The 27,301-nt window shown below is 39.9% G+C and overlaps 1 protein-coding gene across 1 annotated transcript; it reads left to right on the plus strand.

Annotated features, from left to right (window-relative positions):
* Positions 1 to 16,260: 16,260 nt before the first annotated feature.
* Positions 16,261 to 26,530, plus strand: LOC122546410 (cytochrome P450 2K1-like). The gene is made up of 9 exons (XM_087997918.1): positions 16,261 to 16,572; positions 18,446 to 18,608; positions 20,087 to 20,236; positions 20,712 to 20,872; positions 21,973 to 22,146; positions 22,859 to 23,000; positions 23,157 to 23,344; positions 24,010 to 24,151; positions 24,888 to 26,530. Exons 1-9 carry the CDS (start codon positions 16,372 to 16,374, stop codon positions 25,064 to 25,066), a joined length of 1,500 nt encoding a protein of 499 aa, XP_087854044.1. The 5' UTR covers positions 16,261 to 16,371; the 3' UTR covers positions 25,067 to 26,530.
* Positions 26,531 to 27,301: the final 771 nt, after the last annotated feature.

Below are 27,301 nucleotides of genomic sequence, written 5' to 3' on the forward strand. Positions count from 1 at the left end.
CTGTTTATTTCAAGAACAGAAGTCATATGACACCAGGTTGTAGTCTAACAGGTTTATTTGAAATCACAAGCTTTACGAGCGCTGCTCCTTCGTCAGGTGAAGTGGAGGGAAGCACACAGGCACAGAATTTTTATGGAGACAAATGGTGTGAATGGAGTTTCGACAGGCTGAATAACAAGTCTTTGCAGGTGATCAAATTGGGTGAATAAAGTGTTGTCAACTGAATAGCAAGTGAAGGGATAACCTATGACCCAATTAATAATTACAAAAAATCAAAAATAGGATACTCTCACAGAGAAACCAAATGGCTGGAATAACATGATAAGTATAAGAGTCACCTGATGAAGGTCTAACCAAAGTAACAAGTAATCCAAAACAAACTGTCAAGGTGATGGTGTCAAAACAGAACAGTACGGAAGATTTTACACAGAGTAGTGTGGTGGGGTTATATGTAGCGTGACAAGAACCCAAGATCACGGTTGAGGCCGTCCTCGTGGGTACGGAACTTGGCTACCAGTCTCTGCTCAGCAATTCTGCGTTGTTGTGTATCTCAAAGGCTGCCTTGGAGGAAGAAAATTAGAGGCTTGATGTCCTTGACCACTGAAGTGTTGCCTGATTGGGAGAGAACACTCCTGCCTGACAGTGGTTATGCAATGTCCATTCATCGTTTGGTGTGGCGTCTGCATGTCCTCACTGATAAACCATGCCCCGGAACATCCTTTCCTGCAGAGAACACCAACCACAACACCACACAATCGTGCCATGGCAACCTCTGCAAGACAGGTCAGATCATTGACATGAATACAACCATCACATGAGGGTAAATTACCCATCACGTACATATTCATGTGACTTGGCCAATGTACTTTACCTCATGTGCTGCAGCATTGGATGCCCCAAGGAAAACCATTGTATTTAATTGGGATAAATTATTGCTGTCAATGTAATGTTTGCAGGTGAGAATTGTTACGGAGATTTATAATACATTATTATTTTACATTGGATTTTAGAGTAAAGGTAAATGGGTTTTTTGTTTTAGTTTTGTGAAGATGATTTGTTATATTTTAAAATGTCAGAAAGACATTTCTAACATTGAGTTTAAAACAGCATTTCCAAAGAAAAAGACACTTCAGCTAAATAAGCTACATTGTGAGACAATTGCTAAAATTGTTACTAAGTTGTGATTTTAAGATGTACGGAAAGAAAGGCTAGTACTTTAGTAGGTTCAGATCAGAAGAAGAAAAATATCTAACACCAGCAGAAGGGCAGTTTAGTTTTGGAGATTTCCAGTATATGAGATAGAATGAAATCTTCAGCTCTATTAAGCAATCCAAGTAGACACAGTTGGAAAAAATACCACTGAGCATTTCTTACAGCTCATTGAGGAAAAGTTAGTGAGTTAATCTGTCTTTGTGTCATTTGGAAAATTGGAAAGAATCTCATCTGGTCAATGTACATGAATTAATCAAAGAGATTAGCTTGTGACCTTGTTAGATGAGTCAGAAATTTTAAAGTGAAAATAGGAATGTGACTTTCATGGGATTGAATATCTGTAAAAGTTATTGCTGGTAAACAATTTTTATGACAAAATTACAGGGAATTAGTTACAATCTTATTCAATGGGTTTAAAAAATTCTTTTCTAAAGTTCTTTAAAACATAATGCTTTAAAACAATTAATCTTTGACAAACCCTGAAAATTCTTCATTATCTGAACAGGGACAGAATACAGCCTAATTTTAACTTATACATTTTATAACAGTGAAGCTAAAGATGCAAATCACCATGTCCTTTGAAAGCGGCTTCAAACATTGGGTGTGTGCTCTTTCTCCAAATTCATCTGCATTATTGACGAGAGCATCCTTCACTGCTTCATGGTCAGCACCACTGCAGTTGTGGGTCCCAGCTTGATGCTAAACACTTGCCATATTTCTCAGATAGCTTCAGACCAATTATTACAAGTTTTTGCATGGCACTTCCTTTTGCCATTCATTACACCAGTGACTTTTCAGACTGTTTCATGAGCCATACACCTATCTCTCACTCAGCAACACTCACTAGGCGTTTGATTCACTATCCAAGTCCAACTCCCTCTTAGCTTAATTAAAAAGATTTATTCAGCTTCTTCAGATCCAACATGTGCAGGTTCCCAATTACTGGGAGAGCAGAGGGTCCCAGGGGGAAGTTAATGACTCCAGGAGTTTTCAAGCTGCTGTTGAAATACAGCAGGAGGATAATGGTAGAGTCCCCAGCAAAACCAAGGGTGACGGCATTCACAGGGAAAACACTTGCAATCGACATATCGACATTTTAGTGTCTCTAAAATCATTATTGGCAAGTTTTGCTCTTGCATCAATTGGAAACATAGTGGCTGACCCCAGATTTGAGATCATGGTTTGTTAGTTGTCTTCTTTAACCATCAGCAGCAGTAAATAATGGCTGTTATCTTTTCAGATGTTTCCAACAATTCATTCCTGTCTGACATCCATCTCTTCTGTCTAAAAACACTCTTCTTGAAAGTGGAAGTTGTTTGTGTATTCCATCTACTGAAGATATACTTTACAAGTTTGATAATTATTTGCGGTTTTTCAACTCCAACATCTGAAGATCTCATAATGGTACAAATGAAATAGGAGATTAAGAAGTTCATGTCTCCCAGTGGGCCTGGCTGACTTGTTTCATTGTCCTTGGATAAAATGTTAATTTCAACTCAGACTATCTTTTGTTTAATCCATGTCAATTTAATGAAACATAGCCAACTTGTGTGGGTCGGGTGATTCCAGTGTCCTTTTTAAATCAGTGCTTTTGGTGTCTTTTTAAAACAATTTCAGTTCATGAAAGTTCCAGGAAATAGTAAGGTCCTATTAAATTAGCCAATGGAATTGAGACATCTATAGTCTATATTGTAATGACCCTACTTGATGGTAATATCAAAAACTCAGATCCCAGAATAAAATCTGCCTTGATAGACCATAAGTTTTATTTTTACAATTTGATTATTGTGAAGATATAATCACAAGGATGCCAGTACAAGTTTAAGTATTTGGAAGGCAAGGACTGATTAGGCATAGTCAACATGGCTTTGTGCATGGGAAATCATGTCTCACAAACTTGATTGAAGTTTTTTGAAGAAGTAACAAAGAGGATTGATGAGGGCAGAGTGGTGTACGTGATCTATATGGACTTCAGTAAGGAGTTCAGCAGGGTTCCCCATGGGAGACTGGTTAGCAAGGTTAGAACGCATGGAATACAGGGAGAACTAGCCACTTGGATGCAGAACTGGCTGAAAGGTAGAAGACAGAATGTGGTGGTAGAGGGTTGTTTTTCAGACTGGAAGCCTGTGACCAGTGGAGTGCCACAAGGATCGGTGCTGGATCCACTACTTTTCGTCATTTATATAAATGATTTGGATGTGAGCATCAGAGGTATAGTTAGTAAGTTTGCAGATGACACCAAAATTGGAGATGTAGTGGACAGCGAAGAAGGTTACCGCAGATTATAACAGGATCTTGATCAGATGGGCCAATGGGCTGAGAAGTGGCAGATGGAGTTTAATTTAGATAAATGCAAGATGCTGCATTTTGGGAAAGCAAATCTTAGCAGGACTTATATACTTAATGGTAAGGTCCTGAACAAAGAGACCTTGGAGTGCAGGTTCATAGCTCCTTGAAAGTGGAGTCGCAGGTAGATAGGATAGTGAAGAAGGCATTTAGTATGCTTTCCTTCCTTGGTCAGAATATTGAGTACAGGAGTTGGGACATGTTGCGACTGCACAGGACATTGGTTAGGCCACTGTTGGAATATTGCATGCATTCCTGGTCTCCTTCCTATCAGAAGGATGTTGTGAAACTTGAAAGGGTTCAGAAATGGTTTACAAGAATGTTGCCAGGGTTGGAGAACTTGAGTATTAGGGAGAGGCTGAATAGGCTAGGGCTGTTTTCCCTGGAGCATCGGAGGCTGAGGGGTGACCTTATAGAGGTTTATAAAATCATGAGGGGCATGGATAGGATAAATAGACAAAGGCTCTTCCCTGGGGTGGAGGAGTCCAGAACTAGAGGGCATAGGTTTACGGTGAGAGGGGAAAGATATAAAAGAGACCTAAGGGGCAACTTTTTCATGCAGGGGGTGGTACGTGTATGGAATGAACTGCCAGAGGAAGTGGTGGAGGCTAGTATAATTGCAACATTTAAAAGGCATCTGGATGGGTATATGAATAGGAAGAGTTTGGAGGGATATAGGCCGGGTGCTGGCAGGTGGGACTAGATTGGGTTGGGATATCTGTTTGGCATGGACGTGTTGGACTGAAGGGTCTGTTTCTGTGCTGTACAACACTATGAATCTATTAACAAAACAGGATTGTTTTATTATTTTAGTTTGTGTAGTAAACATTAGTGATAAGATCTTTCAAAATTATATTATTCATAAACAACAAAAATATTCAACACTTTTTACAAGCAATAATATTTATAGACAATCAATCCCAGGAAAGTAACAGTCCCATTTTCACATTAAAATTTCTAACTCATCTAACGAGATCAAAAGCGTTTGCTTTTACATTGACCAGAAGTGATTCTTTCCATTTCTCCAAGTGACACAAAGACAAGTTCACTCACTGACTTTTCCTCACCAATTTCTCAGAAAAGCTCAGGGCTTTTTTCCCAACCATTCTAAATATAACTTAGTAAAAACTCACTATTGCCCATTGATCCACCACAGCCACTCAGGTTCTGACCTCATTACAGCCTCGGTTCAAACATGGACAAAAGAACTGAATTCCAGAGGTAAGGTGAGAGTGACAGTCCCCAGACGTCAAGGAACCCCAGCAAAACTGGAATTAATGGGGATACTGGAATTGGAGGCACACCCTCTGCTGATTGGAGTCATACCTGATAGATTGGAAGATGGTTGTGGTTGTTGGAGGTCAGTCATCTCAGCTCCAGGACATTACTGCAAGAGTTCCTCAGCGTAGTGTCTGAGGCTGCTTCTTCAGCTGCTTCATCAATGATCTTCCCTCCACGCTAAGGCCCAAAGTAGAGATGTCTGCCAATGACTGCTCAATGTTCAGCACCATTTGGAGCTCCTTAGATCCTTAAGCAGTTCATTTTTTAAATGCAACAAGATCTGGACAATATCCACACTTGGGCTGACAAGTGGTAAGTAAAATTCATGCCACACAAATGCCAGCTATAACCATCAACACTAATAGACAGTTTAACCAGTGCCCCTTGATATTCAATGGTGTTACCATCACTGAATTCCCCACTATCAACATCCTGGGGATTACCATTGACCAAAAACTCAATTGGACTTGCCACATAAACTCAGTGGCTCTCAGAGCAAGTCAGAGGTTAGTAATACTGCAGCAAGTAATTTGCCAATACCTGTCCACATCTATAAAGTATATGTCAGCAGTGTGATGGAATACTCCCCACTTGCCTTGATGAGTGCAGCTCCAACAATACTCAAGAAGCTTGACACCATCCAGGACAAAGCAGCCTGCTTGTTTGGCATTGTACCCACAATATACGCTCCCTTAACCATGAATGCTCAGTAGCAGAAGTATGTACTATCTACAAGATGCAAGGAATTCAAAAATCTTCAGACAGTACCTTCCAAACTCAAAACCACTTCCATTAGAAGGACAAGGGCAACTGATACCTGGGAACACTACTACCTTCAAGTTCCTCTCCAAGCCACTCATCATCCTGACTTGGAAATATATCACTGTTCCTTCAGTGTTGCTGGATCAGAATCCTGGGATTCTCTCTCTAATGGCATTGTGGGTCAAACCACAGCAGATGGACTTTAGCTGTTCAAGAAGACAGCTCACCACCATCTTCTCGAGGGCAATAAATGCTGATCAGCCAGCAATGCCCACATTCCACAACTGAATAAGAAACCCCTCCCCAACTTTTTCAATACTTTTCCGTGCATCTGAACATCATCACCTCCCTCCCACCACTATTTAGTTTAAAGGCCTATCAACAGCCTTAATTGTGTGATTTCCAGGACTCTGGTCCCAGCATAACTCAGATGGAGCCTGTCCGCTTGGAACAAAACCCTCCTTCACCATAACTGGTGTCAATGCCCTCCGTGTCACATGAGAGACCCTGACCCCAGGCACCAGGCAAGCAACACATAGAGTCATACAGTCACAGAGTAGTACAGCACAGACCTGTCAGTCCAACTCAACTCTGATGACCTAGACATCCTAAACTGATCCAGTCCCATTTACCAGCATTTGGTCCATATCCCTCTCAACCCTTCTTATTTGTATATCCATTCAAGCACCTTTTAAATGTTATACCAGCCTCCACCACCACTACCTCTGGCAGCTCATTCCATACATGCACCAGTCACTGTGTGAAACTGTTATCCCATAGGTCCCTTTTAGATCTTTCGGCTCTCACCTTTAACCTATGCCCTCCAGCTTTGGACACCTCTACCCTGGGTAAAAGACTTTGGCTATTCACCCTATTCATGCCACTCGTGATTTTATAAATCTCTGTAACGTCTCCTCTCAGTCTCCAACACTCTAGGGAAAAAAAGCTCCAGCCTATTCAGCCTCTCAATCCCTCCAATCCTAGCAACATCCTTGTAAATCTTTTCTGAGCCCTTTCAAGCTTAGTAACATCTTTCCTATAGCAGGGAGACCAGAATTGAATGCACTATTCTAAAAGTGGTCTAAGTGATATCCTGTAAAGCCACAACATGACATTCCAATTTCAATACTCAATGCACTGACCAATGAAGGCAAGCATGCGAAAAGTCTTCTTCTCCACCTTGTCTACCTGTAACTCCATTTTCAATGAACTATATACCTGCACCCCTACGTCTTTTTGTTCGTCAACACTGTCCAGGACCTTACCATTAACTGTATAAATTCTGCCCTGATTTGCCTTACAAAATGCAACACCTCACATTTATCTCAATTAAACTTCATTAACCAAGTGTGAAACTTGGTAGAAATCAAATAAAATGTCATTGGTTTCTACAGTTTAAAGTAGAAAAACATCCTATAATTCAAGACTCTGGTTATTGGCCAGAGAAAACAGCGTCTATTCCTTGACTGTACTATCCTCAATTCCAACTACATTTCTCTTTTCTAACCCCCTCCTGAATGGCTCCCTGTACGATGATGCTATGGTCAGTTTGCTCATCCTCCCTTCAGATGACTCTCTCATTCAGTTAGGGAATAAGAATCTCAAACCTGTTAAACAAGCTGAAGGGCCGAGGCTCCTTTAGTGCAACCCCCTGGATCCCTCAACCTGCCTTGTTGATATGCTACAGTGTTCAAAGCCCAGATTCCAGATCACCAACTCTGAGCCAGAGTTCCTCATGCAACCAATACCTGTTCCAGATGTGGTTGCTATGAAATATAGTGGGGTCCACCAACTCCCAAATTGTGCAGGTACAACACATACCTGACCCTGCATGTCAATTTTGCTTACTTAACTTTTAATATGATTTCTAACAATTTTCTATGAAACTTTTAGTTTGCAATGTGTAAATATTTCCCAGATTTACCTTCAATATGAAAGTAACACAGAGTGGATAGTCAAATTGATTGCTTTCACCAACCAGTGAACTTACAATTTATCTGTCATGTCACTATTTTGTGTTGGGTCCTGATCGTGGGTTTTAAATTTATCCCCTTTAAAAAAACTTTATAAGCTGTGCGCCAAAAAAGTATAAGCGAAAAGCACCTGTATCCCTCTTTACTGAATTCCCATGCTGCCTCTAAATTCCCCAAACTGTACCCACGGCCTATGTCTTACTCCGAATGTCATCTCTCTTTCTTGACCATGCGAAGTTTACTGAATTTTAGTGATAATGACTGAAAATGAAGTGAACATTTGAGGAGCAGTCATGTGATAGTTTTAACTTTTACTTGGTTTCAGTTTGCGTCTCAAAATTTAATCTAAGATCTCTTGATTAAACTTTAATAACATAAAACAAAGGTACTAAGTTAGCCTGGGGCAGCATTTTTAGAGCAGTAAGATGGTGCTATTTTCTGGGTTGGAAGATTGTTAAGTTGCAAAGATGGCCTTTAGTAGAGTGACATGCTCTTCCTTTCGGATGTAGGAGATTAGGGAGAGTTTCCATGTTACTGATGATTATGTCTGCAGGAAGTGTGCTTGGTTACAAATCCTATTGGATCGCATGGATTGGTTGGAGTGCCATTTGGAGGCAATGAGAAATTTACAGGCGCTAGGGAGTGTGATGGATGGTAGTTGCAGGAAAGGAGATAAACTGCAGACACAGTCAGTTAGATGATGACCTCCAGGAACAGTAGGAGAGAGAGGCAGGTAGTACAGGAGCCTCCTGTGGCTATCCCCATTTCAAACAAGTGTGCTTTTTTGGAAAATGTAGGGGGTGAAGGACTCTTAGGGGAATGTAACACTGACAACCAGGTTTCTGGTACTGAGACTGGCTCTAATGTAATGAGGGGTACACCAGGTTCCAAGTGGTTGATTGTGATAAAGGACTCTCCAATCAGAGGCACAGACGGACGTTTCTTGCCGACAGCAAGACATCAAAATGGTGTGCTGCCTCCCTGTGCCAGGATCAAGGACATGCTCAGACGAATTTAAACTGGTGGCTAGGGAGGGGGTAGACAGTGAAGAAATAGAGCAGTCTGACACTGATACAGCTGGGGAAAAGGACTAAGTTGAAAAGTCAGGGAAGGCAGAAACAAAGCAGAGAACAAGGTAGGACTGATAAATTATTTCAAAGCAAGAGGCCTAATAGGTAAAAGGCAGGTGAACCCTACATATGCTTAGGAACATGGGACTGGGATATCATAGCAATGACAGAGGTGTAGCTCAGGGATGGACAGGACTAGCAGCTTAATGTTCCGGAGTATAGATGCAAGAAGAAGAATAGAAAGGGGAGCAAGACGGGATGGGGAGTGGCATTTTTGATTAAAGAAATTACTATTGCTGAACTTAGGGTGTATATTCCTCGGGATACATTCAGCGAAGTTATTTGAGTGGAACTGAGAAATTAGAAAGGGATGAACACCTCATTAGATCTCGCCATATTTTCCTGAGGGACAGGATTTACACATACTTGGAAAGGCAAGGATTGATTTGGGGTAGTCAACATGGTTTTGTGCGTGGGAAATTGTTTCTCACTAACTTAACTTTTGAGGAAATAACTAAAAGCTTTGATGAGGACAGAGTGGTGGGTGTAATCTGTACGGACTTCAGCAAGGCATTTGACAAGGTTCCTCTTGGTAGACTGGTTAGCAAGGTTACCTCACATGGAATACAGGGAGAACTAGCCATTTGGATGCAGAACTGGCTTGAAGGTAGAAGACAGAGGGTAGTGATAGAGGGTTCCTTTTCAGACTAGAGGCCTGTGACCAGTTTGTGCCACAAGGATCGGTGCTTTTCTTCATTTTTATAAATGGTTTGAATGTGAACATAAGAGGTATAATTAGTAAATTTGCAGATGACACTAACATTGGAGGTGTAGTGGTCAGCGAAGAAGGTTACCTCAGAGTACAAAAAGATCTTGATCAGATGGGCCAATGGGCTGAGGAGTGGCAGATGGAGTTTAAGTTAGATAAATCTGAGATGCTGTATTTTGGTAAGGCAAATTAGGGCAGGACTTATATAATTATTGGAAATGTCCTGGGGAGTTTTGCTGAACAAAGAGACCTTGGAGTGCTGGTCCATACTTCCTTGAAAGTGGAGTCGCAGGTAGATAGGACAGTGAAGAAGGCATTTAGTATGTTTGCCTTTATTGGTCAATGCATTGAGTATAGGAGTTGGGAAGTCATATTGCGGCTGTACAGAACATTGGTTCGGCCACTTTTGGAGTATTGCGTACAGTTCTGGTCTCCTTGCAAAAGGAAGATGTCATGAAACTTGAAAGGGTTCAGAAAGATTTATGAAGATGTTGTTAGGGTTGGAGGGTTTGAGCTAGGGCGAGAGGCTGAATATGCTGGAGCTATTTTACCTGAAGTGCGGAGGCTGAGGGGTGATCTTTTAAAGATTTATAAAACCATAAGGGGCATGGATAAGGTAAATAGGCAAGATCCTTTCCCTGAGGTGGGGGAATCCAAAACTAGAGCACATTGGTCTAAAGTGAGAGAGGTAAGATATAAAAGAGACCTAAGTGCCAATCCTTTTATGCAGAGGGTGGTGATTACAACATTTAAAAAGCGTCTGGATGTGTATAGGAATAGGAAGGGTTTAGAGGGATATGGGCCAAATGCTGGCAGAAAGGACTAGATTTATTGAGGATATCTGGTCAACATGGATGAGTTGGACAAAGGGACTGTTTGCGTGCTGTATATCTCGATGTCAATGACTGTGACTCCAGGTGCAAATCAGATTCACATACTGACTCACTGCAATTAACACCATCAGTGTATGTACAGGAATTACTCCCTCTGCTGCCGCTGAAATAAAAACAGTCTAGATGAAATGCTGCAGAAAATCTTAAGAGATCAACCAAGGTGCAAGTGGACAATTGCACTTTTAATTAGTGATGGTTTAAAGGCTATGGTGAGTAGGCAGGAAAGTGGAGTTGGAGCAGAGATGAGATCAGCTACAATCATATAGGATAACAGAGCAGCTTTGAGGGGCTATGTTTTTATTTCAGCGGCAGTAGACGGAGTAATTCCTGTACATACACTGATGGTGTTAATTGTAATGAGTCGGTATGTGAATCTGATTTGCACCTGGAGTCACAGACAATTGCACTGACAAGAACAGCTCATAAAAAAAATTCACTTCAAATATTTGGATCTAAGATTGCCTCTCAATTGTTTGTAGGAGGAATCCTAAATTTTATCAGAATGAGGAGTGGAAGTAGATAATTTAGCCCCTTAAATCTGCTCTGTTATTCTATACGATCATAGCTGATCTCATCTCTGCTTCAGCTCCACTTTGCTGCCTACTCACCATATCCTTTAAACCATTACTAATTAAAAATTTGTCTGTCTTCTATTACTTATTGTGTTAGGCGAGAGTTCCATTGCCTTGCAGGGAACTTGGATTAATTCCATTCCTTTCTGTACGTTTGATGTCAATACATAGAAACACCACCACCTGCAAGTTCCCCTCCTCTCCACTCAACATCCTGACTTGGAATTATATTACTATTCCTTCACTGTTGCTGGATCAAAATCCAGAAATTTCCTTCCAAATGGCATTGTGGGTCAACCTACAGTTTGTGAACCACAGTGGTTCAAGAAGGCAGCTCACCACCATTTTCTCAAGGGCAACAAGTGTTGGGCAATAAAATGCTGGCCAACCACCAATGCCTACATTACAAAACTGAATAAACAAACAATTGAATGCCTTATAAACCTGGAGAAATTATTTCAACTAGGATTGGATGTCAGAGAAAATTCAGAGAGCTCACGTATTATCCAGCACAGCCTGAGATAACCTTTCATTTCAGGATATGGCGTATATCTTATAGTTTGCTTAACATTGTTGTTGCATTCCCAAAACATAGAATTTTAATGAAGCGTTGAGCGACTCAGATTTTCTTATTACAACCAATGCAAATGTTTTAACCAGATTCAACAGTATTTCCTCTTCAAAAAAATTCAAATGTTATGCAATGGAACTTCCAGCAGCAGATACAACATATGAAATAGTCTCCTTCTGTACTGTAATTAAGTTAAAGCCATGTACAGCCATATTACTGAGTGTAGAACACATCTCAAGCGTCATCTTTTATTTCGAACTGTTAAATTTGTTAGGATCCAAGTTAATGGATCAGTCGAATCCCAGAGTGAAACTTTGCTTTAAGTGAATAATTTTTTTTCTTTACTATGCTGGTCAGACTCTGAACATATTGACGAGCAGCTGTTAATTTTTAACAAAAAACACCAATCATGTTACACCATACAAGAACTATTTAGAACTGTTCTATTACAACTATGGCAAAGAAAGTTTAAAACATTTTACGTGACATCAACCTCACAGACACACAAATCTCAGTGAAGGACCGCTCCTGTCCCCATGTTGAAGTTTCTCTGTTCAGCTGGTATGACTTTAATCACTTTCTTTTTGGCCAAGTTCTACATTCACATGATGTCATTTTTCTTTGGTCAGTGTTTCTTCCTCAAACAAACCCTTAAACAAGCTCACAACTCAGCTCACTTACAACCTGACATTGGTCCATGACACCCATGTCTCCAACAGCTTTGTGGAATGGCTTCCTCTCTGACATCTCCATAGTGTTCTGCTTCTGTTTTACTCTCAGCAACTCAGGAGACCTCCTTGGCCCTGCCCTGAGTGGTTTGGAGACTGACTCACAGTACATCTGCTGTTATGGACTTTTTCTATCTGAATGAATCTGCAAACTGCCTGACATCTGCTGAATTGTTCTGACTTTGTGTTACTGTACTCCTGTTGCCAGGCAGCAGCAGTTCTATACTCTCTTCTGCCTTATTTTCTAATGAACGGAACTGTTCACTCCAGTTGTTGAAGGGCTGCATTAATATGAACAAAAAGAATACAAATGTCAAGGGACTCCTGTGGTACTCAGAGGAAAAAAATACAAAATTAAATGAAAATCCATGTCTCATTCTTCTATAATGTAAAGCTACATATTGATCCTCCACACTTTGTAACCTAAATTCTGAAACATTTTTAAATATTCTGAACCTTCATCACAAGTTCGCTCTGAAAAAAATGCCCCTACAATTTCATAGATTTAAATTTAATCTTCTGTACATCATTGAATTAATTAGCATCATCCAATGTAAATCCATTTAGCTATGTTCATTCTCATGCCTTTGAGCCTAAAGGCTATAATTTCATGATGTGCTGGAGTAATTTAAGTCTGTATGTAAGATCACAAAGAAAGTACTGCACTGTCAAAGGGGCTTCCTTTCAGACAAGAAATGAAACTGAGGCCCTGTTTTCACTTTCAGTTGGGCATAAATGATATTAGACAAGTCACTGCTCATTGAGGTGCTCCACTATTTTATGGTCAATTTTAATTCCTCAACCAATCACTAAAACAAAAGATCTGTTAATTATCTTGTTGCTATTTTTTGGAATCTTACTGTGTGCAATTTGTTTGTATTTTTAAAATTCCTTCAAGGAAAATGGGCATCAGCATTTGTTAACCATCCCTCGTAAAAATGGTAATGAGCCACAACAGGGGATGGACAATAAATGCAAGCATTAAAAAAACCCAAAATAATTGCAAACCTTGCCAATAACACTCACATCCAATGGACGATTTTAAAACAGAACATGGCTGTTAATTTCCACTGATAACAACATATTATTCGACATTACAACAATAGCAAAGTATCAAAAATATTTCATACATAGGAAACCCCTTTGGTATACTCTGAGGTCAGGAATAGATTTTTAAAATTATACTTATAAATTAAACTCTGTCCTATAATCATCTTGTCTTGTGTCCCACTGATTTACCAAAGCTAGTCTGATGCTTTCCAAAAGTTTATTAATTTTGTCTCGTGATATTTGACCAGCAGATTGCAACATTGCATCCACTATTTTTCATTTCATAACATTATATTTTAACTGCTACATTGGACATTGGAGATATATTTTCATTGTCAATCGTGGCTCCATCAAGAAGTATGAGTGACTTTCAGCATTAAGACTCCCCACTTGGTGACTGATGTTGATGTTTGGTCAACAGCAGAATCAAGGGATTGGATCAACAGAATTGAAGGGCCAGCGAGATAAAAGAATTGGGGCCATCAGCAGTTCAGCCATGATTTAATTCAATAGGGGAGCAAACTTGAAGAGCTGAATGACCTGCTCCTTCTGCTAGTTCTTGTGATCATCTGCTTGAAGCATGGAAAGTAGGAGCAGGAATAGGGCAGTCAGCCCTTTGAAGTTGCTACATGCCGCTACATTCCTTTATATCAATGTTATATTCCCATATTATCTTCTAACTCTTAATGCATTTGAAATCAAAAAATGCATTTATCTATTTCTTGAATATATTTGGTGACTTGGCCTTCACACCTTGAATTTGAGTCTGCACTAAACAGCAAGATTAGACGGACATACTGTGAGCATTTATGGTCTGGCTGAGCTGACAAAGCACCAAAAACGCGAAGGAGGGTTGATGTACCATGAGCATTCAAATGGATGCAAAGTGAAATGAGGACTTAGAGAGCAAAAAAGACACCCGAGATGCAGCTGGTCTGATCAATACCATGTCCTTAGGGGCAAAGTGTCCTGCCAGCAACATTCCAGTGATAGGTGATGGGGCATCCAAAGTGCAGCATTGAAGTGTATTGTAGTGGGATGAGAACTGTACTGTAAGTGGATTGGAAATGGAGTGCAATGAGGCATCAACATCTGTGATGCCATCCTCTGTGGATAGCTGCGCATGTAGCCACTGCCCCTGGGATATTAGGGGCTTGTGTCCAAGATGGGCCAAGCAGTAACCATGCTAGTGTTCATGTTGGGAATTATCACCATCTAGTTTCTGTCTTGCAGATGAGAGATTAGAAGACTGTACATCACTGAGTGGAAGTTGTAAAACAACTATTCCAGGAGAGTTAAAATGTTGGCATCTTCCCGACAATGTGGAAAATTGTGCAGGTATGTACTGCCCAAAAAGAGCAGATCAAATTCACTCCAGCCAATTACCACCTAAAGTCTATTCTTGATTATCAGGAAAATGATGGAAGATGTCATGAACAGCACTATCAAGCAGGCACCTGCTCAATAATAACCTGCTCACTGACGCCCAGTTTGCATTTCACTATGGCCACTCGGCTCCTGACCTCATTACAACCTTGGTTCAAACATGGACAAAAGAGTTGAATTTCATAAGTGAGGTGAGAGTGACAATCTGTGACACCAAGGCCACATTTGATTGATGACTCCATCAAGGAGTCAGTGGGTCTTGGACACAATTCTCCACTAGTTGGTGTCATACGTGGCACATAGGAAGATGGTTGTATCTTTTATAAGTCAGTCATCTCAGCTCCAAGGTATCTCTGCAGTAATTCCTCATGGAATGTCCTAGACACCTCACCTTCAGCTGCTGCATCAATAACCTTCCCTCAATCATAAGGTTAAAAGTGGAGATGTTTGTCAACAATTCCACAAAGTCAAGATTATTCTTGACTTCTCGGATACTGAAACAGTCCATGTTCAAATGCAACAAGATCTAGATAAAATCATGGCTTGGGCTGACAAGCAGAAAGTAACATTTGTGTCACACAAATGCCAGGCAATGACAGTCTCCAATAAGAGACAATCCAACCATCACCCTTTGACATTCAATGGTGTTATCATCAACATCCTTGAGGTTACCATTGGTCAGGAACTCAACTGGACTTGCAATAACGCCACAGTTGTTACAGGAGCATTTCAGAGACTAGGAATACTGTGGGAAACAACTCATCTCCCGACTCCCCAAAACCTGTCCACCACAAGGCAAAATTTAGGAACGTGATGAAATACTTGCCTTAATGAGTGCAGCTCTAACAACACTAAAGAAGCTTGACACTATCCTAGAAAAAGCAGTCTGCTTGACTGGCAACAAATCCAATCTTACCACCAATGATGCTCAGGAAGAGCCATATGTACTGTCTACAAAGTGCACCAAAGATCCTCAGACAGCACCTTCCAAACCCACAACCATTTCCATCCAGAAGGACAATGGTATGATCACCTGCAAATTCCCCTTCAAGCCACTCAGTATCTTGATTTGGAAATACATCGCTGTTCCTTCACTGTCCCTTCCCTCCCTAAGAATATTGTGGGTCTATCTACAGCACATGGATTGCAGCCTTTCAAAAGACAGCTCACCACCACCTTTTCAAGAGCAATTGGGAATGGGTAATAAATGCTGGCCTGCCAGTGATGCACATACTCGGAGTGAATGAATAAAATACGGCATAGCAAAGTAATATCAATAAACCTCTTCTTGCTAACTTGCCTCGCTGTTCAACATATGGTTGGAGAATGAGACTTTAATTTCTCTCCGAATTTTGAGTTTGCTCTTTGCTGATTTTGCATTGTTTTCCCAAAATTCTCAGCAATGCCAACCTTATTCACGGGTGAGCAGATTCTCCCTTTTGATTTTTTTGTGTGTTTTTCACTTGATTTTTTAATCACTAAGTGAAAGGTGGGTGTTGTTTTTGGCGACTGTTCACAGCTGAGAAACTAGATGTTTGGAAAGGACAGGGTTTTCTTTCCAGCCTTCCAATTGGTTTGAAGATCATTGCCACCCACTGTAATTCATTACACAATAAGGCTTCGACAAGGGAAAGTTCAGATAATCAGAGAGCAAAACCACATCGACCAGTGAGAGATTTCCCTTTTGCAGCTTTTCAGTGCAGGAGCTGAGCCCTAATATAAACTGCGGCCCCTCCTGTTGCCAGTTTCGATCCCGGGATGTCGATTGTAAGTGTTTTCCCTGTGGATGCCGCCACCCTGGTGTTGCTGGGGGCTCTGACCATTATCCTCCTGCTGTATTTCAACAGCGGCTTGAAAAATCCTGGAGTCGTCAACTTCCCCCCGGGACCCCCTCCTCTCCCAGTGATCGGGAACCTGCACATGTTGGATCTGAAGAAGGTGAACAAATCTTTGATGAAGGTAAGAGCGAGTTAGACTCGGACAGTGAATCAGAAGCCTGGTTTGCTCTTTCCCATTTGTGTTCAGCGTTTGGGGATGTGAATTTCTGCTCTGAAGGTGTGATCTCAGTGTGAGTTATTGTCACCAATGCAAACCAACCAGAATCCAGCTGATGTTACCCCAAAATTGACACCATGTTGGACAGGCAATTTTAGATTTCGACTTTATTGTCACACGTACTCAAGTAAAACAGTACAGAAGTACAGTGAAAAGTTTTTACATCGGGCACCATCTTAGGTACAAAGTATCTAGCCACTAAAACGTACGAACAAGCTATAAAGAAATAAGAAACAACGTTAAAAGGTAAACATTACAGCCCTTCTTAGTATTAAGCTGAAAAATAAAGAAATAAAGGGAGAAGGTCAAAGGTTGCAGTCTGTCTTAACTGTTTAGCCACGCTGGGACCGTACTTGCTACAAAGGCTCGGTCTCCTTCGCTTTGGCACACTTGCCCCACTCTGGCTCAACATCCTTTACTTTTGTTGTACCTGCAGAAGACGGGAAACTTCTTGTAATGAGTTGGCCTGACTGTTGTGGGGTAAAAACAATGACTGCAGATGCTGGAAACCAGTTTCTGGATTAGTGCTGACTGTTGTGATCTCAGATCGCCAAAGTCCCGATCCAGGCCACGTCTAATCGCTCGACATCGCCTTTTATCTGTGCTCTAGGCATAGACAACTTACTAAGAGTTCCAACTCAGGCCCCCAGCTGCTTCACTGGACAGCTAGCCTACTGCCACAATGAACAATACTGCCGCTGCCTCTCTCCAGAAGATAAGTTGGTCACAAAGTGCTAAAGAGAAATACTAAATCTTAAAAACAAACGAGAAAAGAAGAAAAAAGAGCAAGAGAAGACTGGATGGAAATGCTTACTCTGCTGCCATCTTGGAACTGGATTTAATGTTTCCCTGGACCCTGACCACTGACATCAGAGGGAGTGTCTGAGTTTTTAATGTAGATCAGGGCATAAAGGCACCATGAATAAACTGGGACAAAACAAAAGAACTAAGAAAGGACTTCAATGAAAATGTCTTGTGGGAGGGGGGCGGCAAGTTCTTCTGCCTCTCCAGTGTTCCCCAGTTACAGAATTCTCTCAGGTACAATTAGGCAATACACTTTCCATCCCCAGGGACAGTGGTGTGCAGCCTGGATGCGTGGCCCACTGAACAGTCTGAAAAGTCACTGGTGTGATGAATAGGAGATATGAACTGAAGAAACACTCATTGCCATTAGACCGTTAAATGGCTTCCAGCATGGAAACCAGATCATATACCAAACTCTAACATCTTGCACTCTTTTCCATTAGATTTGCACCTCTCCCTCATACATTAATTTTCCAATATTAAACCACAAAGTTTATTGGGATTCAATCTCAGAACTTCCTTTCAGTTGCAGAGGCACATATGATTTCTAAGACCAATATCAGATGCACAAGACTAATTTGGTCAGAGATTGGCTGAAGTACTGACCTATCTTATGCTGATTGAGTCAAGATTTATCATAAGGTATAGGGATGGTACAGTAGAGTGAGAGAGAAGGATATTAGTAAGAGTGTTACATTGTATTTGAGTGACGTACTGACAGAGCTGCATAAAGCTAAAGACGTGTTGAGGATGTGAGAATTGGATTTGAAGCTGATGCCTTTGAAAGTTGTCTGAGGGTGAGCTGGAGCTGATGTGAATGTCCGATGTAGATCCTGAGAGCTGGTGAGTGCTGCTGAGTGAGGGATCGATGTGTGGTTCATGGAACAGTCTGAAATGTCACTGGTGTAATGAATAAATGGACGTGTTGTGGAAAAAATTGTAATAATTTGTCTGTGTAAACCTTTTCTTGAAGCTATCTGAGAAATATGGCGAGGTATTTAGCATCAAGCTGGGACCCACAACTGCAGTGGTGCTGACCGGTTATGAAGCAGTGAGGGATGCTCTCATCAATAATGCAGATGAATTTGGAGAAAGAGCACACATCCCAATATTTGAAGCAATTACAAAAGGACATGGTAATTTGCATCTTTAGCTTCACTGTTGTAAAATTTGTAAGTTAAAATCAGATTGCATTCTGTCCCTGTTCAGATAATGAATACTTTTCAGTGTGTGGTAAAGGTTAGTTTGTTTTAAAATATTATAATATAAAGAACTTTGAAAGATTAAAAAAACTTTTGAATACGACTGTAACTAATTCCATGTGACTTCTAAAACATATGGTTGTATTTAATCACGCAATATCCGAAAATGATAGGTGATGTAGGTGTGGAGATGTTTAATAAATTCGTATGGCATCCTATTCTTCATGATTTTCACAGAGATGTTAATAGTAATTTTAGTAACACACAAAAGTTCTACTACAGTGATGGGAACATAATTTGCTCTGACACTGAGTGAGACCATGGTTCATCTGTGAAATAACTCACTTTTGTCTCAAGCTTCCCAATACCTTTTAGTGAACCGAAGCTTGATTGACCTCTAATCTAAAATTAATATTTAACCCAGTGTCAACTGCGATTTATGTTACATGAAGGATGGTAAGAGAGAGTTCGTGTAGAGCATAAATGCTGGCATAGAGCAAATGGTCCAAACTACTTGTTTCTGTGCTGTAAATTCAATACAGACCTGTACTTGTAGACAATGTAATGCCTTACACATGTGATCCTAATATCTCAGATAAATGTTTCAAGACTTCTAACACTTTATATTCAAATTATTTGCCAACTGAAGAATATTAACTCAGTCTGTTCAACGCAAACATCTTTATGTTGACAATTGTGTGACTTTTCAAATGCAAAGCTTTTAAAAGCTTTTGAGTACATAATGTTGTGAAATGGAAAAGAAACAGGCTATAAACAGGAAAAACCGTAGGTACAGATAAACTATCTCTGTTGGTTGGGGATTCTAGAACTACGAGCACAATCTGAGAAGTAGGGCCAGATGATGTAGGAGAAATGTTAGGGAGCATTTCTGTACACAACGAATGGCAGTTGTTTGCGATTCTCTTCCACCAATGACAGTGAATGCTGGAACAGTTGTTAATTTTAAATCTGAGATAGATAATTTTTGTTAAGCAACAGAGTTAGGCCATAGATCAGCCAAGATCTCTTGAATGGTGGAATAGGCTTGAGGAGCTGAATGACTGACTCTTCTTCCTATGTTGCTATGTCCCTATTTATCCCTCCATCAACATCTTTAAAATAAATAGTTTGTGGAAACTCATTGAACATAAATTGGTAAGTACATTTATGATGTTCTAACAGAGACTACACCTGAAAGGTAATTCAGGGACTGCAGTATTAGGATGCCCACATGTTGCCAGTAGAAATGTACGGTAGAAATATTTCACTACAGAAACATAAAACTTTTGTCAGTTCACTATGTACAATTTCCCTCATTACTCATGCCCTTGATTCTATGAGGCAAGTTGTCAGTTTAAATGAGGATTACAAGAGTCACAATGTTTGCTTCTTTCTGATGGATTTAATTTAAGGTATTGTTTTTGCTCATGGGGAATCATGGAAGGAAATGCGAAGATTTGCCATCAGCACGTTACGAGATTTTGGAATGGGAAAGAAAACCATTGAAGACAAGATAATTGAGGAGTCAGATTTTCTGGTAAAAATGATTGATTCTTATGAAGGTGAGTTTGGTGTAAGGTAACTGAGCAGAATTATCATTGTTCCTTTTCTCTGCGCTCTTGAATGTGTTTGTAAATGCCAATGTACATTGATGAATTGCAAAACAGGACCATTGTGGTCACTATTTCTACCAGCTCTTTGTAACAACAATCCAAAACTAATCAGAATTGTTGTTGTACGCACCCCCCCCCGATGTGTATTGAAATAGATTACAACTGATTGATATGACCAACTAATTCATAGATTTTTAATTCATCCATGTCTCAATTCATGATCTGTTCTGCAATTCCCTTGCATAATTTGGAGATTGAAGGAGTCTTGACAAATTCTGGTGACAGTATCTGCTATCTCCTGTCTACTTTCATTAAACAACCAAGGGAACAAACTTCAGGGTCTTACCTAAAGAGCAATGCAACTGTGATTTCCTGTAAAGAGTCAATACTTGATTGAGTGTGAACTTTCACATTTCTTTTGCAGGGCAACCATTTAACCCAACTGTCCAACTGAATGCTGCTGCTGCCAATATAATTTGCTCTATAATTTTTGGTGACAGATTTGATTATGAGGATGAAACATTTGTCAGTTTAATAAAGAGAGTGAATGAAAATGCTCAACTTCTTGGTTCACCTATTGCCCACGTAAGTCTCATCCTGCATTTGAATAGTAATACATTGCAGAAAAAATCATTTGCAATTTGCAGTAATGGGAATCTGTAAATGGAGTTTCAGTAAATCTGAGATGTAATATAATTGACCATTAGTCTCCCAGTTAAGGGTCTTAATTGGGTTGAGGGCAGGCAGATTGCCCTCAGCCCCTCTTACTCCTAACATCGTGGGTGGGTTTGGGGGTGCAAGGGTAGGTGGCAATGAGGTTCACAGAAGATTTCAGTCTCCTGTGACTGCAAACCTGCTCAAGAAAGAATACCTTACCTTACAGTTTTAAATATATGCTGTCTGGAGGAGTGGATTCCAATGTTTAATGACATTTTGAAAGAACAAATCAATCCCTATCTCTGACCGAAATAGGAGAACTCTTATTTTCAAATTTAATGTCCTGGTTCTAAACAGAAGTGAAAACATAGTCTCAGCTACCCTGTCAAGCTGTCTCAGAATCTTCAGTGACAGAAACTATTCATTGAAATTATATTACAGGCCTGTCCAAGGCGGAAGGCAATCATTTGGCTGAGTTTGCCTGCACCAATTCTTTTGAAAGAGATATCCAATAGGTCCAGATTCCTTCATTATTCCCGATTTGGAGATGCCAGTGTTGGACTGGGGTGTATAGGGTTAAAAATCACACAACCCCAGGTTATAGTCCAGCCGGTTTAATTGGAAGCACTAGCTTTCAGAGCGCTGCTCCTTTCGGAGCACTGAACCACCTGATGAAGGAGCAGTACTCCGAAAGCTAATGCTTCCAAATAAACCTGTTGGACTATAACCTGTTGTGTGATTTTTAACTTCATTATTCCCCTAAGTCTGCCAATTGATTGTTTCAAGAATTTATCCAATTCCCTTTTAAAAGATGTTGAGTTTATTTTCATAGCTTTTACAGGCATTGCACGATGCTAACTAAAGTAAAAACCTATAATTAGTCACAACGTTTGAAAACACATTGCATGTACCAAGGATTCAGCACATTTCGAACATTTATCACTTTTTAAAATTTTAATTATTTCGATGCGGGCAGGTAATTGGTTTGCTCTAATATATATATAAATAATGTTATTTTGATTCTGCAGCTGTACAATGCATTTCCACTCCTGAGATTCCTTCCAGGATCACACAATAAAGTTTTGATCAATACAGAAAAGACTATTAGCCTCTTCAAAGGTTTCTTCAAAGAAAATCGTCAGAAACTAGATGGCAATGACTTGAGGAGTTTTATCGATGTATTCATGGTCAGACAACAGAAGGTAAAAGCTCTACTTTCATTTAAAACATTTTGTCATCTTCCAGAAGTTATATTTTTGTATTTCAGAAAAAAAAGTCAACTTTGTTCAGTACTACGTTGGCATGATAGGCTGAATAGACTCCCTTTTTGCTGAAAATGTTTATGATTCTAGGTAAAATGTGTTAGTAGAGTCATTCTTTTTATACAGAAAGAATGCTTCATTTGCACTGTGTCTTTCATAATCCCAGGATGCCCCAAAGCATTTGACAGCTGATGAAGCAGTTTTAAACACAATCACTTTTCTGATGTAGATTTATCAAACATCAATCAAATCTGGCCACAACTACATGGCTGTTTGTGAGAGTTTGCTCTGCTAAAATAGGTTGTGCATTTCCCACATTATAATATTGGTTGCACTACAGAAACCACTTATTTTTGACTTTGGGATATCTTTAAATCTTGAAAGACACAATGGAATAGATTATTTTGCTATACATCAACTGAGAGGCAGACAACACATCAGAATAATATCTTATTTGAAAGACTGCACTTCTGATAGTGCAACATTCCTCAGTCCTACACAAGAGTAAAGACACTAATGCCTCATGTTCCTGATATGCTTTCTGTGCTGCATTTCCTAATAATCAATGTCGCTGTTTAATTACGCATTATTAGATATACAGTACAGGTCCCAACCCAGTTCTGAGTCATTGTATTGTTAATTTTACTTGTAGGAGTTGAACAACCCTAACTCATACTTCCATGAAGACAACTTAATGTGCACGACAATGAACCTGTTTGCTGCAGGGATGGAGACCACCTCAACTACACTTCGTTGGGGAATGCTTCTGATGATGAAATATCCAGAGATCCAGAGTAAGAAGCACTCTGATTAATTCCACTCTGGAGCTGATCTTGTTGGATGATTTTCAGTGTCTTATATTCTCTGTTTACTGTGATTGAGATTTTGATCTTGTTCAAAAATATCATGGCAGTACTTCCAATGACTTTAACAATGTGCTCGGATTGCAGGAAAGGTTCATGAGGAAATTATCAGAGTTATTGGATCGGAACGACCTCCCAGAGTTGAGGATCGAAAAGATTTGCCGTACACTGATGCAGTGATCCATGAAATCCAGAGGTTTGGGGATATCGTACCACTGGGCATAACACATGAAACAACAGCAGAAGTAAACTTCAGAGGATACTTCATTCCAAAGGTACCATCAGGAAAGGCTGGCCGCATTCAGGGTCTGAGATACAGACAATAGGGAGCAAGAAAGGAAGTTTGAAAAGCGGTCACACCGTGCACCGTTAGTACCTGAATGATTCAATCTCATCACCTTATAATGTCCCATTTTATATACAATATATAGCAATGTCTTATTGCATTTAGGTGTTATATTAATGTTGAAATATGTGCAGGTAATGGAGAAAAAAGGCGAGGAGTGGAGAACTAAATTGAAAAGATACAGCTTGACCACAACATTTTGTATTTGCACAGTCCCTCTTAACGTAGTAAAGAATCCCCAAGAATCTTCACAGGTGAGTTATTGAAGAATAATGAACACCAGAAGCCACAAAACGATATACATATTCATGTAGCCAAAAACTTAGTTGAAAGGCAGGTTTTAAGGAACTTGTTTAAGGAGGAGAAAGAAATAGAGAGGGGATTCCAGAGATTAGGACCCAGACCACTGCAGGCACAGCCACCAATCCTGGAGCAATTCAAATCAGGACGCTCAGGGGACTACAGTTAGAATGTAAATGCTCTTTCTAAATTTCAAGTACATTTATCAATGAGCATCTGTGCAATTATTTTTAACAGTGCCTTTGTATTTTAATAATAAAAACATAATACAGAAATGATATTTCATATTTTTAGGGAACCCATGTAATCCCATTGCTGTCCTCTGTGCTGTATGATAAAACCCAATGGGAAAAACCAAATGAGTTCAACCCATCTCACTTTCTGAATGCTGAGGGCAAGTTTGTGAAGAGAGATGCCTTCATGCCTTTCTCTGCAGGTAACATCACGTTTGAATGATGTTTGAGTGAAATATTCTATCCCGAGCTGGAGAGCATAAGCTATTGGAAATGCATCTTTGAGGGAGTATTAATTCTACTGGGGGTAAAAGCATTGGGTGTGCTATTGTCCAATTCAGTATCTGTACATGTAGTTTTTAACTCGGGGATTGAATAGCAATCAGAAATGGGAATCTGAGGTAATGTCTCTTTTCCCTAAATCTGCAAAAATGTATTTATCACCACAAAGGTGAGATTGACTGCTGGCACACTGGAAATTAATGAGTCTTCTCTGATTAGAGATAAATATATTTCACAACTGTACAGCATTTTGAAGTGCCTCTCATCAATATTCCAGAATTATGGTCATTATTGAAATACACAATGGCAGACATGGCTACATTTTGCAGTGTCAATTGGAAACTAGCTGACTATGCAGCTCTGGCTTAATCCCACAGTGACAGTACTAGCTTAGATTTAGTGTCTCAGGTTCTAGAGTGGTGCTTGAATTTACAGCCTTCAAGATGATAGTGCTATTTACCAAGCTAAGGCCAGCAGCTTATGTCATCAATAATTTTCACAAACCTGAAAACATTGGTATCTATGTGGTTCAGAGATATTCTTCCAAAAATGCAATATAAAATGGCAAGACCTTGTTTATGATTTTAAAAAGAACTGTGAATAGCATTGCGTGATAAGTGCAGCTTTGAATTTTTTTTTGCACATGTGTTTTTGCAGGTCGAAGGATTTGTGCTGGTGAGATCTTGGCTAAAATGGAGCTGTTCCTCTTCTTTACTACTCTGATACAAAAATTTAAGTTTCAAGTCCCACCAAATGTCAGTGAACTGGAACTCGAGTCAGGTGTAGGTCTCTCTTCATTCCCAAAGTACCCATATGTGTGTGCTGTATGTCACTGATGTAACCATTTCATTCTTAATTTACCTGATTTTCATTTGCAAATTTTTTTTTAATAGATATTTTTATTAGAAATTTAACATTTTTACAAGTTTACAAAAATAAACAACTCTCAGATATAAACATTGATATACAATTAGCTCAAATATACAATAGCCAAAATTTAACAAAAAAAACAAAACAACAAAAAAAAACGAAAAAAAACCCGAAAAAAAAGGAAAATAAAACAAACAAAACTCAACTATCTACTAATCTAACCTACAACTAACCAGAGTGTATATTTAAGTCTCTTACATGCTCGGGATGTGTTAGCATCAGATATAATAAAACCCGTATTCGTGCGGGATTCCTCCCCCCGAGGGGCCCCGGACCAGCCAGGTTTGTAATCTCAATTAAATAAAAGCCCTTGTTAGGATAGCCGAAATATCTGTATTTATGTAATTCAAAAAGGGCTGCCATATTTTATAAAATAATTCGGTCTTTCGGTGCACCATATTTGTAAGGAAGTCAAGGGGAATACATTCCATAATTAGTCTGTGCCAATTTGAAAGTCCAGGGGGGCCCTCAGCCGCCCAGTTCACCAAAATATTTTTCTTTGCACAGAAAAAAAGAATAGAAAATAGTCTCTTCCCGTACGTGTCCAGGGAGGGAAAGTTCGAAAAGCCCAAGAGGAGAGATACAGGGTCCACTTTAATTTCCGTTCCTAAAATTTCTGTCAGGGTACTTGCTACTTTAGTCCAATATCTACGGATCTTATGACAGGTCCATAAGCAATGTACAAGAGTGCCCACCTCTATTTTGCATTTAGGACGCATTGGAGATGCTCCTGCCTTAAATTTTGCCAATCGAACCGGTGCTATATGGGCCCTATGAAGTATCTTCAGCTGGATAGCCTGGGTTCTGTTACAAATAGTAATTCTTCTAGCATTTTCCCAAATATCATTCCACGTTTCTGTGGAGATTTCTAGTCCCAGATCCTGATCCCATGTTTTAAGCAGATTATCCATATCTCCCGATACTTCATCATGTAGTAAATGATAAATAGTACTGACGGAAGATACCCCCACTGGTCGTAGGACATTACATTCTCTATCGGATTTATAAAGACTATCTAATAACGTAGTCTTCTTCTGTATATAATCTCAAATTTGGAAGTATCGAAAGAGGTCTCCATTGGGTAATCCGAATTTCTGACGCAGCTGATCAAAAGACATCAGGACCCCATCTTTAAATAGATCCCCTAGACATGAGATACCCCTGGATCTCCAGAGTTTAAAAGTGGCATCTGTTAACCCCGGTTGGAATCCCCATGCTCCCACTATCGGTGCATAGGGGGATGTTTTATGTGAATTGCCCTCATTTTGCCGCATTATATTCCAAGCCTTGATTGTATTTAGTATTATAGGGTTTTACAGTGATCTGTAATGATTTTCCTCTTGTCTGAGAATAAAAGGTTAATAAGTGGGTATTTTACTTGAGAAGCCTCGATGTCCAACCAGATTGATTGTGGATCAGACAAGACCCAATCAGCTATGTAACTTAATAGGGAACTTAACTGATATTTCCTAAAGTCTGGGAAGTCCAATCCACCCCTTGCCTGTGGAAGCTGTAGCTTCTTCAGCTTAATGAGGGGCCGCCTATGATTCCAGATAAAGGAACCCAGCCAGCCATATAATTTACATAAAGCCATCCTCGGCAGCATCACCGGAAGCATTCTCATAGGATATAGGAGACGGGGCAGGACATTCATTTTGATTAGTGCTATTCTACCCAACCAGGAAATTGGTAGGTCTCCCCATCGCTGGAGGTCCTGCCTTATCCTTTCCAATAAATACACAAAATTAGCCTTATACAACTGACGAAATACTGGAGTAATAAAAATGCCTAAATATAAGAAGCCCTCCAGGGACCAGCGAAAGGGAAAAAGGGATCCGTCCGCTAAGCGGGGTATCATAGCAAGGCCACCCATTGGCATAGCCTCCGATTTTGAAAAATTAATTTTATAGCCTGAGAATGCACTAAATGTATTAATAACTTGGATTAAGCGAGGTATGGACATCAAAGGGTTACTGAGGAATAGAAGAACATCATCTGCATAAAGGGTAATTTTATGTTTACCTGTACCAATCCTTGGGGCCACTATATTAGGATCAGCTCGTATAGCTTCTGCTAGTGGTTCAATTATTAACGTGAATAACAATGGCGAGAGGGGACATCCCTGACGGCAGCCCCTACCC

The sequence above is a fragment of the Chiloscyllium plagiosum genome, unplaced genomic scaffold, assembly GCF_037043375.1.
Source record: "Chiloscyllium plagiosum isolate Xiang-an unplaced genomic scaffold, Cpla_swu_hap1 HiC_scaffold_20, whole genome shotgun sequence".
NCBI lineage: Eukaryota > Metazoa > Chordata > Chondrichthyes > Orectolobiformes > Hemiscylliidae > Chiloscyllium > Chiloscyllium plagiosum.